This window comes from Gambusia affinis, linkage group LG08 (genome assembly GCF_019740435.1).
Source record: "Gambusia affinis linkage group LG08, SWU_Gaff_1.0, whole genome shotgun sequence".
Lineage (NCBI taxonomy): Eukaryota > Metazoa > Chordata > Actinopteri > Cyprinodontiformes > Poeciliidae > Gambusia > Gambusia affinis.
This window is the reverse complement of record NC_057875.1, coordinates 1045043-1060659: the sequence shown is the minus strand read 5'-3', so window position 1 is coordinate 1060659 and position 15617 is coordinate 1045043. Positions and strand designations below refer to the sequence as shown.

The following is a 15617-nucleotide window of genomic DNA, read 5'->3' as shown; positions in this document are numbered from 1 at the left end:
GTCCCGTCCATGTCCAGGTAGATCTGCAGGTGACCCACATTGAAATGTTCAGTTGTTACACAGCAAAACAAAAAACATCAAGAGAAATAGAAACATAAACAGCCTTCATTGTCCTGAAAAAGGTGCGTCAGCAGAAATGGATGAAAAGGTTCACAGAAAAACCCAAAAGTTAAAAGAAAGTTTTTTTATTTCATCAAAAGATTTATAATAATAATAATGATAATAATAATAATAATAATAATAATAATAATAATAATAATAATAATAATAATAATAATAATAATAATAATAATATATTGCACAAGACTGTAATAGAAAACTGAGAAGAGTTGTGGAAAACTTTTTGTAAAACAAAACAAAATTCTAAATATGTGTCATAATTAAAAATATATAAAACTTTAACACATTTTGTTCATTAAAATTCTAAAATATTTCTATATTAACTTTGTTTTTACACTAAGGTGACACTTTAGTACAGTGATACTTCAAAATAATATTACTCAAAGGTAAAAAGATTAAGACATTCCTAAGCTTAAAGTTACTCCAGCAAATGTAACCAATTATAACACAGCCCTGATAAGAAATGCAGGTTTTGTATTTGCTAAAAAATAATAAAGTTGGAAACTGATATTTTTCTTTTTCCAGTAACGTCACAGAAGAAAATGTGTACATCCTTTTTTTGCAAAATATTGGTGTTTATTCTAAAACCTAAAGACAGAAATAAACTGTTGGTTCTTTAAAAAAATTACATTTTATTTTTATTAATAATTATAAACATTCTTTTTTCTGAAGATCGGGTCACATTTGCGGCTCTTAGTGGGTAAAAATGTCTGAATCAAAAAGGCAACAGCACCCTGTTAAAACCTCAGCCACGTAGAAATTAACCAGTTTAAGGTTAATTTAAAAGGACGAACAAAACACAATTGATACATTCAGGTGCTAAAAAAAGTTTTTATAAAACATTTTTCACTTTTATTTATTTTAAAACCTAAGAAGATCAATAAAACCCACCAAAACAAAAATAATTTGCAAAAAGGATTTTCTTTTCCACCTCTTGCCGTTGTCTTTTTACATCAGATGATCCAATTAAATAGCGAGGAACGTCCTCTTTCAGCCAATCACAACACAGGAGGCGGGGCTTTGTGCCTGGAAGTCAGTGCTCAGGGCGAAGGTTCTGCCCGCTATGGGTTTAGCAGCGTGTTTATTTGTGACAGCTCGTCAGAAAGTGGTGAAAACAGCTTTGTCCGTCTCCGTGGCCGTGGTTAAATCCTCTTTACTGCCGAAGTTACCCACAGTAACTTCCTGCGGATCTTTGTTCCGCCACCTGCTGCCCGCAAGAAACTGTTAACTCAACCAGGTAATGTCACATTTATTCCCTTTGTCTCTATGAACAGCGAAGTCTTCCTGCACCTTTATAATCAGCTTTCCAGCTTCGGAACTTGTTAATTATCGGTTGATTCTGCTTTTAAGCTGGTTGTTTGCTACATGTGAGGAGAATTTAACCATTCCTCTGTGATGCAAAGCGACTATTTTCAGTTCTGCAAATACAAGCAGCGGTTCTGTTCGTTTCTGCTGCCGTTACTGTTATACAGACAGATAAATAAAACCCACTAATGTGACCCGAACTTCTGAAAAAAGAATGAATAATAATAATAATAATAATAATAATAATAATAATAATAATAATAATAATAATAATAATAATAATATCAACAGTAATAATAATAAGATTAATAATAAACGGCTCAGCACCACAATACATTAAAGATCTGCTGCTGTTGTATCAACCTTCCCGACCTCTCAGGTTCTGGTTCTGGTTCTGCCCTGTATCCCCAGAACCAGAACCAAACAGCAGCATTCAGCATCTATGCACCACAAATCTGGAACAAACTTCCAGAAAACTGTAAAACAGCTGAAACACTGACTTCCTTTAAATCTCCTGTTTAGAGTTGCTTTTGAAACATAATCAGTTATGAATGTAATGATGGGACTTGACTTAATGTTTAGATTGTTGATTCTATGCTGCATGACTTTATGTTTTTATGTTTTTATGATGTAAAGCACTTTGGAATGCCGTCCTGCTGAAATGTGTGATACAAATAAAGTTTGATTGATGTGAATTTGATAATAACAACTTATTTTAATTACTGATTACTTTTGTAGCTCCCTGGGAATGAAAACAAAATGATCCGAATATTAGCTAAAACCAATGAAGCACTCTGAAGATGGCGTTCAGAGGGCTGTATCCATGCACAGGGAAGGAAAGTTCAGTGAAAGGAAAAGGTTAAAAATAGGTCGTGAAGTACTGTGGGTAGACAACAGATTACTGAGATAAATGTAAGTTTTTAATGAAATCTTGGAACAGAAATGTTTTTGTCATTGTAACAGTGAAACATTTGGATAACAAAATGTTTCATTTGTGTAACATTTGTCTTGTTTTCTCCAGATAAAAGCAATGTCTCACTTAGAAAAACGTATTACTTATCTTGCTCTTATCCGCTGATTAAAAAAGTTAACTGAAACTAAAATAGACATTAAATAGACACATTTACCACAAGGGGGCTGATGGGTAAAAATGTTTGGAGCTTCACCTGCAGACCTGACCTGTAAGTTAGCTCTGCTCAGTCTGGTGGGTTAAAGCTAAATATGTGTTTGACTCTGAAATGCTTCAAGAAATACAGAAATTATTGTATTTCTATTTGAAATTTTTGTCAGAGGATGGCAGTCCGGCTGCAGCGCCTCCTGGTGGCGGCGGCCTGCCTGTTTGTGTGCTGCCTGGTCGGGGTGCGGTGCGGCCCGGACCCCAGGCTGCGGAAGGAGCTCATGGAGCTGGAGGCGTCCATGCAGATGGGCGGCGGGATGGTGCTGACGGACGCTGAGCAGCGGCTGGACGCTCTGCTGGCCAAACTGAAGCAGGATGAGATGTCCAGGAAAGACTTCCCTCCCTCCATGCACTTCTTCAAGGCCCGGCGCCTCATCCAGGCCAGTCCCCTCTTCAGCCTGCTGCAGAAGATGCCAAAAGGTAAAAAGCAGAGCGAGTTCAGCACAACTAGCTGAGTTTTTACAGTGTTTGTACGTTTCTGGTTTCAGAAAATAATGTCAGTTCTTAGATTTTCTGCTCCCAGTGACAAAAGGTTGATGTGCACTGGTAGTTCTGCAACAGATCGATATTGGATTATTGTTCCTAATGTTATACAGTGGGTTAGGTTTACATGTAGTTGAGCCTAAAAAGCTTATTTTTATAGCAAAATCAGTACCAGCAGCCATTGTAGGAGAATAATTATGTTGTTTGTGCAGTTTTAGTCAGGAAATGGGTCATTCTTCAGTTTGACCTGAAAAAGATGTTTGTGTGATTCAGCAAAAGTTTATTGGATACAAAATGTCAGACGGGAGTTTAAGTTTGGATGGATAAGGAAGTAACAACTCCGAGCCGAAGGGAACGACGCTGTTGGTCGACACATCCAAACATTCCTACAAAAGGCCTCATGACCATTGGAAGTCGGGAGATTTTGGTTGTTTTTGAGGTTTTGACAAATCTGTTGTAACTGTTGAATGTGTGTTAGATAAATTTCCTGCTGGTTAGCCTGATGGGAGCAGAGAAAAATATGAGTCCTGTAAAATGATTTTTAATCCCATGAGTTCAAAACTTTTCATTCCCCAACACCCTGAGCCACGACCAGTTAGGGGAGACGGAGCAGAGACGCAGGAAAAATCAGAAGAACTGAACCAGGAGAACCTTCTGTGGTAAAGCAGGAGAGTGAGACAGAATTATCTCAGCCGATCAGAACCGCAGACCCGAGAAAAAACAGAATGTTAACAGCTGAAGTGGCAGCAAATAATGCAAATTGGAGAGTAGTAGGAGAAGAAAGTGAGGAAAGGCGGTCAGTTTATCCTCCAGCAGCATCAGAGGAACAATCCTTCCAATACTTAGATTCATATTTTTACTTACTTTCAGCTGAAACTAAACTAACAACGAAACAGAAACAAACTTTTTATGTGTTTTATTTATTCATTTACAGTTCAAAATGAACATAAACAAAAGTTTTGACTGAGAAAGAATAGTTTGAAGAAAACAATCTTGTATAATCCACCCCTTCTCTCAAAAGTCAACAATCAATATAAAAATAACATGAAAAAATCTGTTTCTAATTAACGGTAAATCCACCCTGGCAGGCGGCGTCCTTCACGTCCATGACTTCGCCATGGTGGACCCGGAGTGGCTGGTGAAGAACGCCACGTATCGGCCGCACTGCTACATGTGCTTCACCGACGGCGGGTCCGTCCGGTTCGTCTTCGCGTCGCAGGGGCCCAAACCTGTGGAGCGCTGCTCCCCCTGGGTGCTGCTGGAGAGCCTGCGCTCCAAGATGGGCAACGCAACCGACCTGGACAACAGGTGACTCACCACTTCCAACACATTTCACACAAAAGATGGAAAACTCATCAATTATTTCTATTTTTTTATCTTCAGACATTTTTCCATAAAAATGGCCTAAAATCTTCAGTTGTTGCACAAATGTTTGGTAATAAACAACACAACTGGACAGGAGTGGCAAACTATTGGCACCTATGGAAAATATTTGTTGAACGCTTTATGAAATCCTTTATTTGCTGTTGCATTTTGTCTTCTACTCAGACTTTTTGCAGAAGTTAATTTTTAGAAATGAGTGTTTCTTGTTTTCTGAGTCTGTTCAACCTTTGCTGTGATTATGGGATGTTTTTGATCAATATTACTGGCAGATTACAAGGGATTTTTATTGTTCTGATATTGAAAACAGTTTTGCTAAACAAGGTTTCTAGAAGTAAAATGGACCCACAGCACCACAGGTCCTCCACCATGCTTTAACAGAGTTTTATGGCTCCTTATGTTTTCACCCAACAAGCGTTGCAAAAGTCTCAATGTAAGAAGAATCCGCCTGCAGCTCAATCTGAGCTGCATGTTCGTGGTAGAGACAGACTGGCAGTACCGACTCCCACCACCAGGCGTCTCTCTTTCCCTTTTCACGTCCTGACTGCTCATGGTGGAAGTTGAAGCTGTTTGATTAATGCTCTGATGACTGCAGATTTAACTACTTATGAAGTTTAACAAGCATTTTATGACTTGAACAGCATGTTCGCTTGTCTTTCCCGTTATTAGGAAAAGACAAGAACGTTAACAATTTGGACGTTAAATATTTTAACTTGTAGATTATTTAATATCCATTAACATTCTAGTTATTCCAGCTGGAAATAAACCAGGTGGTACCGGGGGCCAGTTGGACCTTCACTCTGGTAACTCTTCATCCTCCTCCTCTTCGTCGTTCTCCTCAGCATCAGAGGTAACTTGACACTGTTTACGGACCGGGATCCGGAGACGGAGTACCCCAGCCAGGATGTGGTCTGGAACCGCTTCGAGGCGGCCTTCGGGGCCTTGTGGGGGCTGGTGACCTTTGCCCCCGTCTTCAGGGATTACTACATCGAGGCTTTGAACCAATTCTACGCAGACAATGTCATGTACCTGGAGCTGCGCGCACTCCTCCCTCAGGTTCGGACCGGCCCGCCATGACGGCGACTCACTCAGCCAGCTGTTAGCCAGATGTTGACCAGGTGTTGACCAGCTGTTAGCCAGGTGTTAGCCAGATGTTAGCCAGGTGTTAGCCAGCTGTTGACCAGATGTTAGCCAGATGTTAGCCAGGTGTTAACCAGATGTTGACCAGCTGTTGACCAGGTGTTTCCCCTGCAGCTGTACGAGCTGGACGGCCGCAGCCACGATTCGGCCTGGACCCTGCAGGCCTACCAGAACCTCACCAGGCAGTTCGTCTCCACTCACCCGGATTTCTACGGAGCCAGAATCATCTTCACCAATCACAGGTGAGTCTGGACCGCTCAGATTGGACCCGTCAGGTCCAGAACCAGGCACTGAAACGTTTCATGGCAAGTCTTCAAGTTGTCCAGCGCAGCGGCCTGTAGGTAACAAATGTTGCTGGACGATAAATTGTTCCAGAAGTTATTGCGATAAACGATGATATTGTTGTTTTCCTGTAAAATAAGGATAATTATAAAGATCAATCAACTTTAAATTCTAATGAACATTTAACACTGGAACTGGAAGATATTTTAAAAATCCAAAATAATAAACAAAACTAGAAAAATCTAGTAGAGACTGAAGCAGCCTGGAGACTTTTATCATTCAGTTTTTGGTAGAATTATTATTTACCTCATTATAAATTTTTCCACAAAAGGCTAAATTCAGATGGTATGAGGTTAGCATGTATGCTACATAAATATAATAATTTTTGAATATGTTATTTTCTATATTCTGTAGCATTGTCTGAAGGGTCAGAGGTCAGCGTGTTGGCTGCTGTCGCTGATCGTGTTTCTCTCTTTAGGCACGCTAAGCTGTCGGTGGTGGCTGCAGCTGTGAAGGAGGCGATGCAGCTGAAGAAGGACTTTCCTGACTTCCTGGCCGGTTTTGACCTGGTGAGGTCCAACAGGAGCCGCTGAGTGTAAAGCTGCTGGTTCTGGTTCTGGTTCTGGTTCTGTAATGTCTGCTTGTCCAGGTGGGCCGGGAGGACCAGGGCAAGACGCTGTGGTACTTCAGGGATGCCCTGGCGCTGCCTGCAGAGAAAGGCGTCACGATGCCGTACTTCTTCCACGCCGGAGAGACGGGTGAGTCCCGATCAGAACACCGAGACTGCGCCTCGTTTAATCCAGATTATAAATTATTTTTATAAGCTCAGTTGCTCAGACAAACAAATTGTTGCCACAACTGCAAAAAGTATTTCCACACTTATAAATTCTTCTTCTTCTGTTTTTTTGTAACGCTAAAAGGTTCCAATCATCAAACAAGTAATAATAGATAAACATAATCCGAGTAAATAAGCAGTTTCTAAATTATGGGCATAAAGTTTGTTACACAGTCAAAAATTTACAGCAATACTTTTGGTTATTTAGTTTGTTTCAGAGGGCAAAACAATTAGGGGTTAAATTTTAACTCATATTTTCACCATGTTGTTCATTCACTTTTAAATGTCAATTTCAACATAAATATTTAGTTGACAAGCTAAATGTTTAGCTAAATATTTAAGCTACAGATTCAGTTAGCAGATGTAGCTGTTAGTTTATATTTCACTCAGCCACTTGCTAAATATTTAATTTAAAGCTAAATTATTTTTTGTCAACTAAATATTTGGCTCACAGTTGTTTTAGTTCTTGGAGCCAAATATTTAGTTCTATTTTAGTAAAGAAAAAATATTTACTTCTATTTTAGTAAAGAAAAAATATTTACTTCTATTTTAGTAAAGAAAAAATATTTACTTCTATTTTAGTAAAGAAAAAATATTTAGCCCTGAAATGAAGGTTTAGTTTGATAACTAAATAATCAGCTTAATTAAAAATGTACAATAACGAGTTATTTCATGATTTATCAAGAGCTGATTAAGTGTTCAGTTGGTTTGGAACTTTTTTTCTTTAAGAACTGAAAACTGCATTTATTATTCACTCTTGTTATTAATAATTATTAATGATCTGAGATGTTTTTAGTGTGGCTGAAATGAAATTATTGGTTTATGACTTTATTTATGCTGAATAAACAGTAATTAATATGACCTGCATGTTAATATAAACCTGAGCTGTTTAAAAAGAAGTGGAAAATAAAACCTGATATTTTTATAAAACAAAGTTTAATTTCATTTAAAAAGAAATACAGCAATTAAAATGATTGGAAAAATATTTTATGTAATTGACTTTGTGATTTATTTTGGGATAAAATGAGTTTGTTCTTAAATGATTCAGTAACGTCAGAGTGAATGTTTCTTCAGGAAAATCCGTCATTTAGAGCAGAAGGAACTGAAATAATGTTGTTCTGTGAGCAGACGTTGAGGGAACTGAAGTGGATCAGAACCTGCTGGACGCTCTGCTGCTCAACACGTCGCGGATCGGCCACGGGTTTGCGCTGCAGCGCCACCCGGTGGCCAAACAGCTGTCCAGGAAGAGGGGCGTGGCTGTGGAGGTGTGCCCCATCTCCAACCAGGTGCTGCTGCTGAACATCCCCCACAATGCATCTCTTTACGTCACGTCATCATTTCAGATTAATTTAGTCCAGTAATCCATCTTTATAACAGAATTATTACATTTGATGCTGAAGGATTAAAGAAATTTAATTTGTCAGAAAATTAGAACATCAGGCCCTTTAAACGTCAAATAAATAAATTACTCAAATCATACTTAAAATCTCTGCATGTCATGAATTTATACAAAGATAATGATGAGGTTATAATGATAATAAAACTTATGACTTTTATTCTCAGAATTACAAAAATAAGACAAATTCTTGTGATTATGACTTTAAAACTAGAAATTATGAGTTTTACTGGCATAACTATGAATTTTGTTCTCATAATTGAGTTTAATTCTTGTAGTTAAGACTTGTAACTACGACTTGTTGTAATTATCTTTTATTCTTGTGATTACGACTTTAACTTTCTAAATTCTGACTTCCTGATTGGCTTTTATTTTTGCTCTCATGGCAGAAACGGGCATCCAGACAGAGCAGCATGTTTGTCCCTGTTGATGCTGTGACCCCTGTGACCTCTGACCCCTCCAGGTGCTGAAGCTGGTTAAGGATCTGCGGAATCACCCCGCCGCCGCTCTGATGATGGAGAATCACCCGCTGGTCATCAGCTCCGACGACCCGGCCATGTTCGGCTCCTGCGCGCTCTCCTTCGACTTCTACGAGGCGTTCGTGGGGTTCGGCGGTTTGAACTCCCACATCGGCTCCCTGAAGCAGCTGGCCATGAACTCCATCAGGTGGCGCTCCGCCCGGACGGTTCCCGCTCCGCCTGCGGGTCAGGGTCTGAACTTTCCCGTCTCTGTTGCAGGTTCAGCTCTTTGACTCCGAAGCAGCAGGAAGAGGCGCTGGTTCTGTGGCAGAGAAGATGGACCGAGTTCGTGGCTAAAAACTCCATCTGAAGACCAACTAGAACGTTTTTCTGTCACATTGAATGTTTCCAGCTGTTCCACTGAAACAGAAGATCCTCAACACGTTTTACAGAAATAAACCCAAACAGCTGGGAAACATTGATTATTTTCAATAGCAAAAACTATTGATTATCTGATCCCTGGACCGGCACTAGCGCTGCAGCTAATGATTATTTTAATGATCGATTACACAATTATTCCGATGATTAACTAGGTCTGTCACAAAAAACTAATTGTCCAGTTAATTAATAGAAATAAACGGTAATAATATCATTTACTACTATAGTAATAATAGCATGTTAATGCAAATACATCCTTTCAAATGTAAGAAAAACTGAAGTTACTAAAGAACATTTAACACTGGAACTTTTAAATAATTAAACTGGATTATGAATGTCTGTAGCCAAAACTGGGTTTGAAAAATTAATCATTTAACCATTTAGTGTCGCATCGGCTTCTCCTTTAAAAATAGTTTTTAAATCTCAGCAGGTTTTTATATTGGTAAAGTAAAAGTTTAAAAACTAAATAAAAATTTTAATGACATTGACAGGGAAAACAGGCAAAAGTGGCAGGAAACAGTTTAGTTAAAAATTAAAAAAGCAGAATAAAACGGTGGATTTGGTGTCAAATGCAGTAAATCTTTAATGATTCTTGTCCCAGCAGGAGAAGCTCGTTTTGATTTATCTTGCTGTTTAATCTGACAGTTAATCTGGTTAATCTGACAGGCCAGCCACCGCTGGGATTTTTCCTTTAACCACTTTGGTATCAAGGTATTTGTGAAGGATTATTGTTGTGCTAAAAGCAGTTGGAGCATCAGAGACGTTATTCTAGCTTTTCTAAAGACGCTCCATGAGTGATCAGAGAAATAAGAATAAAGAATAAAACTTTTCTCCAGTCTGATGTTTGAAGAACAAATTAAAAACTTTAAGTATCTTTGCTGTTGAGATTCCATCTGTAATTTAGCAGCAAAAAAGTTTTTTTTTGTGATTTTGTCAATGGTTTGATTATTTAATTCCAAAGCAGTAAAGTTGATCTAAACATTCTGTGGAGTGTTCTTATGTGAAAATAAATTGGAAACAGTTTATTTCAGTTTAATGTCTGATCGTCGCACCGCGGCGCTGTGATGTCATCGTGCATCATCTGCTGCAGGTGTTGAACTGGGTGAAGAAGACGTCGTCGATCCGCCCCCTCTTCAGGTCTGGCATCCTGCAAACGAGACGAGAGAGAAGCGTCAGTCTGCGGTGAGGAGGCGGCGGTCACGGCTCGGCGGTCACGGCTCGGCGGACGCCACTGACTCCTGCAGCCGGATCTGGGCCAGCTGAGCGTTGACGCTGTCCAGCTGTTTCCTCAGCTGCTTGTTCTGCTTCTCCTGCAGCCGCTGCAGCAGCAGGGCGCTGCGGGCCGAGTCCAGCAGGAGCCAGTCCTGGTCCTTCTCCCTTTGCTTCCTCTCCATGTCCAGCCTCTGCAGCACAAACGCACCCACGCGATGTTAAAGGGGCAGGATCGTGTTTTCCAGGCACATGGAGCAAAATCAAACTGTTACCTTCAGCTCTTATAAAAATCCTCAGTAGATCAAATGTGACTTAAAAGAAATTTGACTTTCTGATTTAACACCTTGAAATTGGGCCTCTGTCTCTTTAAGAAGCAGGTTTGGTTTTGAAGAGGGAAAAACTTTAAAATTTTAGGTGAAGCTAAAAAAAGTGTAGATTTTACATAACATTCCCTCTTTGCCTGTCATAATAACACATTTTCTGGATGATAAATTGTTCCAGAAATTATTGCGATAAATGATTATATTGTTGTTTTAAGACCATTTTGCAGTAATCTAATGGAAATGACACAATAATGCACAAACAAATAGTCTAAAATAAACTTTAAATTCTAGTGAACATTTAACACTGGAACTGGAAAACATTTTAAATATCCAGAATAAATAAAGGGAATCATAAAGTCTCTGTAAACAGAATTATTCTTCAAAACGGCTGGTTAAGACCAAAGAAAGGTTTTAATTCATCGTTAATTTATCGTTATACTAAACCTCAGATATCAGAAGTGAAAACGTGATCAGAGACGCGCCTGGAAAGGATCCGTCCTCCTCTGGACGGATCGGGTTCAGGCGGGTTCCTACCTTCTTCTCCAGAACCTGCCGCAGCTGGAACTGGGTGACCTGCTGCAGCGGCTCTGCAGGATCCTTCTTGTTGGCGCCGGGATAGAGGGCGGGGATGCTCAGGGCGCTCAGCGCGATCTCCTCACGCTGCTGCCGTTCCCGGTTCATTTTCTCCTCCAGCTTGTTGAGAAAAACAGAAAATAAAGACGTAACTCCGCCTGAACCTTTCAAACAAAAACTGCAAACAAAACTTTACATGTTTTGCATTTAAGATTAAAAAAAAGTTTTAGCTCCACCTGGTTCAAGTTCTGTAAAAATCTCGTATTAAGCCCCTTTTTCCATCCAATTATCAATAAAACATAATCACCAGATCAGTTCTACTTGGCGTCGAAAGGCCTGAACTTTTCTGCAGATGAATCCTTTGCTACAAATGATCAAACGTTCACTAAAAAAATGCTGTTATTACATTTTAGGCAATAAAATATTTATTTTCTGGTTTAAAAAGGAATGTAATTATTTATTTGTTAGCATTTTCTTAATGTCTTGAAATTTAAAAATTAGCTCAAGTGGTTGAATTTTTTTCTTGTACATTTCTATTTCCCCAGTAAAACCTTTTTAAACAGGAATACACTAAAGGACCAAAAGGTGACTAATTTTAGATTTTTTAAAGCTAAACCTGCCAGGTAGAACAAATTTACAGAAAAATAAGTTTTTTAATCATAAATGCAAATTGTTTACAGTTTTATTACAGGTTTGGCTAATTACTGCTCTGACTGTTTTAGTATTTCAGAAAATGGCCGTTTTCAGAGTCTGTGTTACTCCAGTTAAACATTAATCGATTACTAAATGAGTTTATGATTATGTCAATATTTATTAATCAGCTAATCGTTTCCACCTTTGGTCATGAATGAAGGGAGACGTCTGACCTTTGCTACGTTGTAGTTTGCGTCGTTGATGAGGTCGGCTTTTCTCTTGGCCATCTCCAGGTTCTGCAGCTCCATCGCTCTGCGGTCCATTTCCTCTCTGTTCCGGTCGTCGAGCAGCGCTAACGGACCAACAGAACCGTCAACGGCGCCGCGCTAACGCACAATTTAAAGCTGCAGCAAGTAACTTTTTACAACTAATATCTTGCTACATATTTGTTGAATCTCAATATCAATATTAAACAGATAATCTGTGGAAATAAACCAATCAAAGCCAGGAGGCGGGGCTTAGCGCTGTCAATCAAATTCATGTCACAGAATTGCACAACGCTGTTTCCTCCTGCAGCGTAAAGCCCGCTCACCGTTGAGCTTATTCTGCAGCCGTTTCTGCTGCAGCTCGTTCCGCTGCTGCAGCAGCCAGTCCCTCAGCTGCTCCTGCTGCCTCTGCTGCCGGCTGCCGGACTCCGGGTCCTCGCCCAACAGGCCCGGCAGAACCATCTGGGACTGGGTTTTCTTCAGGGCGGCCGGGTCGTTGAGGTCGAATTCGCGGCGGCTCTGAGGATTCTGGTTCTGGTGCCAGAACGCGGCTCGGGCCTGGTGTTCCAAGCGGTCCGCCTCCTCATGTCGCCTCTGGAGGAGGCCCGCTGCTCGGTTGTACTGCTGCACCTCAGCATCTGTTTAGGAACCAAAACGTTACGTAAGGTTACTGTCCTAATTTAATCACTTTGATAAAAATGCTTTAGCTGCAATATGTAACTCTGATTTTACATAATTGTTAAAACCATCATCGTGTCGAGACAGTTTAATCTGAGACAGATGATGGACATTAATTTATCGTGAATAATTAATCATGGTAATAATTCTGATTCATCATTGTCATGATAAATAAATAAAAAACAAGTGTGACAATATGATCAAAAATGTAATTTTTTTCAATTTTCTTCACTTTTTGTTCCACCAGAGCATCAATAAATATCAGTAAATTTGAAAATCTGATTAAATGTTTGCAGTTTAGTGACATCAACCGCTCTGTGAGGAGGGAGCCTCTTTCAGACGGGAACTTTTTCAAGAACAATATTTGTGTTTGTTCAGTTATTAATACACTTACCTAAAAAATCAGGAATAGTTTTGACGTTATCAATAGTGCCTTTAAAATATTAAGTCCACATCACCCCCACCTGACAGATAATCTATGAACAGACAGTCTGAAGAAATGCACCACAAAACAACCAATCAGATCCCGGAGGCGGGTCTTAGTGCTGTCAATTGTTGCTGTGTACGTGCTGCTGAATGTGTTAATGGTGGAGAAACCCAGGAGCAGTGCACACAGGCATGATTGACAGCGCTAAGTTCTTCCTACTGGTTCTGATTGGTTGCTTCTTGTTCGCCATGGGAGAGGAGCTCATTTTTTTTTTCAGATTATGTCTCAGTACCGTCACCATACAGAGACAGTTTAGACCAGGGGTTTTCAAAGTATGAAAGGGTGAGCCCCCCTCCAAGGAGCACAATGCCTGCTGCGCCTCCCCCCCCCCCCCCCCCCGTGGAGGGGGGCGGACGGGGGGCACCTTCAGCCCCCGCTCTGGCCAAAACCAGTGATGGCATAGTTACTTTGAAAAAGTAACTTTAATCGGACTACTGATTACTCCTTGAAAAAGTAACTTAGTTATATTACTGACTACTTGACTTGGAAAGTAACTAAGTTACACTAAAAGTAACTTTTTAGTTACTTTCAGCAGCTGCTAACAACAACGCTCCGCCTCCTGTGAAAATCACATTGAGCTTTGCCAATACTTAATTGTAAGTTATTTTTTAATGGTAACATCAACAATGTGTCTCCACTGATAAGGTGAAAACATGAGTAGTTTGTGTGGTCCACTGTTGTCTGGAAAACTCTAAGAAGGATTTTAAAGCCCCCCTCCCCCCAGATTCTGCGTTACACCCCTGAGTTTGATGTCGCAGCGCACAGATCTCCTCCTGCAGCTCCACAGCTCAGATGGCTGCGACACTTACCGTAATATTAATAATTATAACGGTGCTAACTTGCCATTATAACTATTGCCAACTACAGACACGTTCATTCGTGGCTGTTTTCACGTTTATTGCGCTGTTCATATTAGTCTCGATGTTTGCAGTTTTCTGGAGCGCAACGCGAAGCTCGACGTCATTCAGAGGTAATACATTAACTTGACATTAACAAAGACACAGCGGAGGATCATCCGGAAATGATGAACAGGGAGAGACTAAAACTACCTTAATGACGGACAAATTCTGGGATTTATTTGAGTCTCTGCTTATTTCCAACCCCAAATGAGTAACTTCACGTTCAAAACGAGCCCAAAAGGCGCAACCCGCCACTCATTAAATTTGCAGCGACTTTAAAAATGAAGCCCAAAGCCGCTTATAATAATCGGACTTGGCGACAGAAACTCAAAATAGTTCAGTTTTCCACCAACAAAATCGCATCTCCCTCCATTGTTTACATTTCTGTTGCATAGAGGCGCCGGTCACTCGACAAGACGCGTGGGAAATCAATTGATCTTAAAACAAAAGACATTAGTTTTTCTGAAAAGTGCTGATAAGTAACTGTAGTCTGACTACTGGATTTGAAATAGCAACGTTAGATTACTGAAAGTTGTCCGGCGTCAATGCGTTACTGACATCACTGGCCAAAACATCCTCTAAAGGAAACATTTCCACTGATCCCGCTCCACACGCAACTTTTCCTAAATCCACAGAGTTGATCGTAAACGAAAAAGACGCTTCTAACATCAGATAGCTTTTCGGTTTACTTTTCCTCAGACGCTTCCTAAAGTGCTCTGGCGCCCCCAGGAGGCGCGTTTAGACAAATATGCAAAAAATATTTAATAAATGTTAAATACTGGAGCTTAAAAGACAGAAGAAGGTTATTTACTCACTGTGAGCGTCTTCTTGATTTTTTAATTGTGATTTTTGTTTCAGCTTCTCTATCACCTGCAGATCTAAAGCCTCTTTATCCACCTGTGAACAGAATCAGTGGATCATCACACACTCCCTGAAAAACACCCAGTTTTCACTGACGTATAACAAAGCTTTTAATGATAATCTAGTCCAGATTTGAATCTAAGACTATAAATATTTAGCTTCCATTTAAAAGTTAGATTTCCTTTTAATTTTGCATCAAATAAGGAGCTTTGATACAGCAGAACTCAGCCTTATCAGCCAGAAGTCATCAGTAGTTGAAAGATGATTTAGTTGCGCTTGTGGCGCCCCCAGACTCTCTCGCCCTGGGCAGTAAGCCATAAAACGGTCTCTATTTAGCGCTGGTGCCATTTTATCCTCTCCTGTAGCAGAAACTCACCCCGATAGTCCTGAATTTATCATTAAAAATCCTCTCCCGCCGGTCCGTCTCATTGCTCCGGCGCCGCTCCACGCTCTCTCTGGCTTTTCGCTCGCGAGGCAACTCCACCTGAAACATTTCTGACTCGGAAGCAGCCTTCACCTTCTTCTCTCACTCTGAAAACAAACTGGTTGCTAGGTAACAAGAGATTCTCGAGCTTACGGGAAACGACGCCGCAGCTGCTCCGTTGTACCCGGAATCGCGTCCGCCATGTTGTGAGGGGCAACGAGGCCAAATCTGAACTCCAGATGACGGA

General features: G+C 40.3%; 2 protein-coding genes across 3 annotated transcripts; one reads left to right on the top strand and one right to left on the bottom strand.

Moving 5' to 3' along the window:
* Window positions 1-1125: 1125 nt before the first annotated feature.
* On the top strand, window positions 1126-9998 carry ada2a (adenosine deaminase 2a). Of its 2 annotated transcripts, none has more exons than XM_044123897.1 (10): window positions 1126-1357; window positions 2716-3022; window positions 4174-4393; window positions 5308-5521; window positions 5720-5847; window positions 6366-6456; window positions 6537-6645; window positions 7851-8008; window positions 8582-8784; window positions 8856-9998. In XM_044123897.1, exons 2-10 carry the CDS (start codon window positions 2719-2721, stop codon window positions 8944-8946), a joined length of 1518 nt encoding a protein of 505 aa, XP_043979832.1. In that variant the 5' UTR covers window positions 1126-1357; window positions 2716-2718; the 3' UTR covers window positions 8947-9998. The 2 variants fall into 2 exon arrangements, with proteins under 2 accessions (XP_043979832.1, XP_043979833.1); XM_044123898.1 differs by having other exon boundaries at window positions 1158-1357; window positions 2712-3022.
* Window positions 9999-10030: 32 nt separating this feature from the next.
* Window positions 10031-15507, bottom strand: ribc2 (RIB43A domain with coiled-coils 2). Its single transcript, XM_044123899.1, has 7 exons — window positions 15323-15507; window positions 14901-14982; window positions 12348-12659; window positions 11989-12107; window positions 11084-11242; window positions 10251-10417; window positions 10031-10161 (listed from the first exon to the last, which is right to left on the bottom strand). The coding sequence occupies exons 1-7, from the start codon at window positions 15437-15439 to the stop codon at window positions 10092-10094; spliced, it is 1026 nt and encodes a 341-aa protein (XP_043979834.1). The 5' UTR covers window positions 15440-15507; the 3' UTR covers window positions 10031-10091.
* Window positions 15508-15617: the final 110 nt, after the last annotated feature.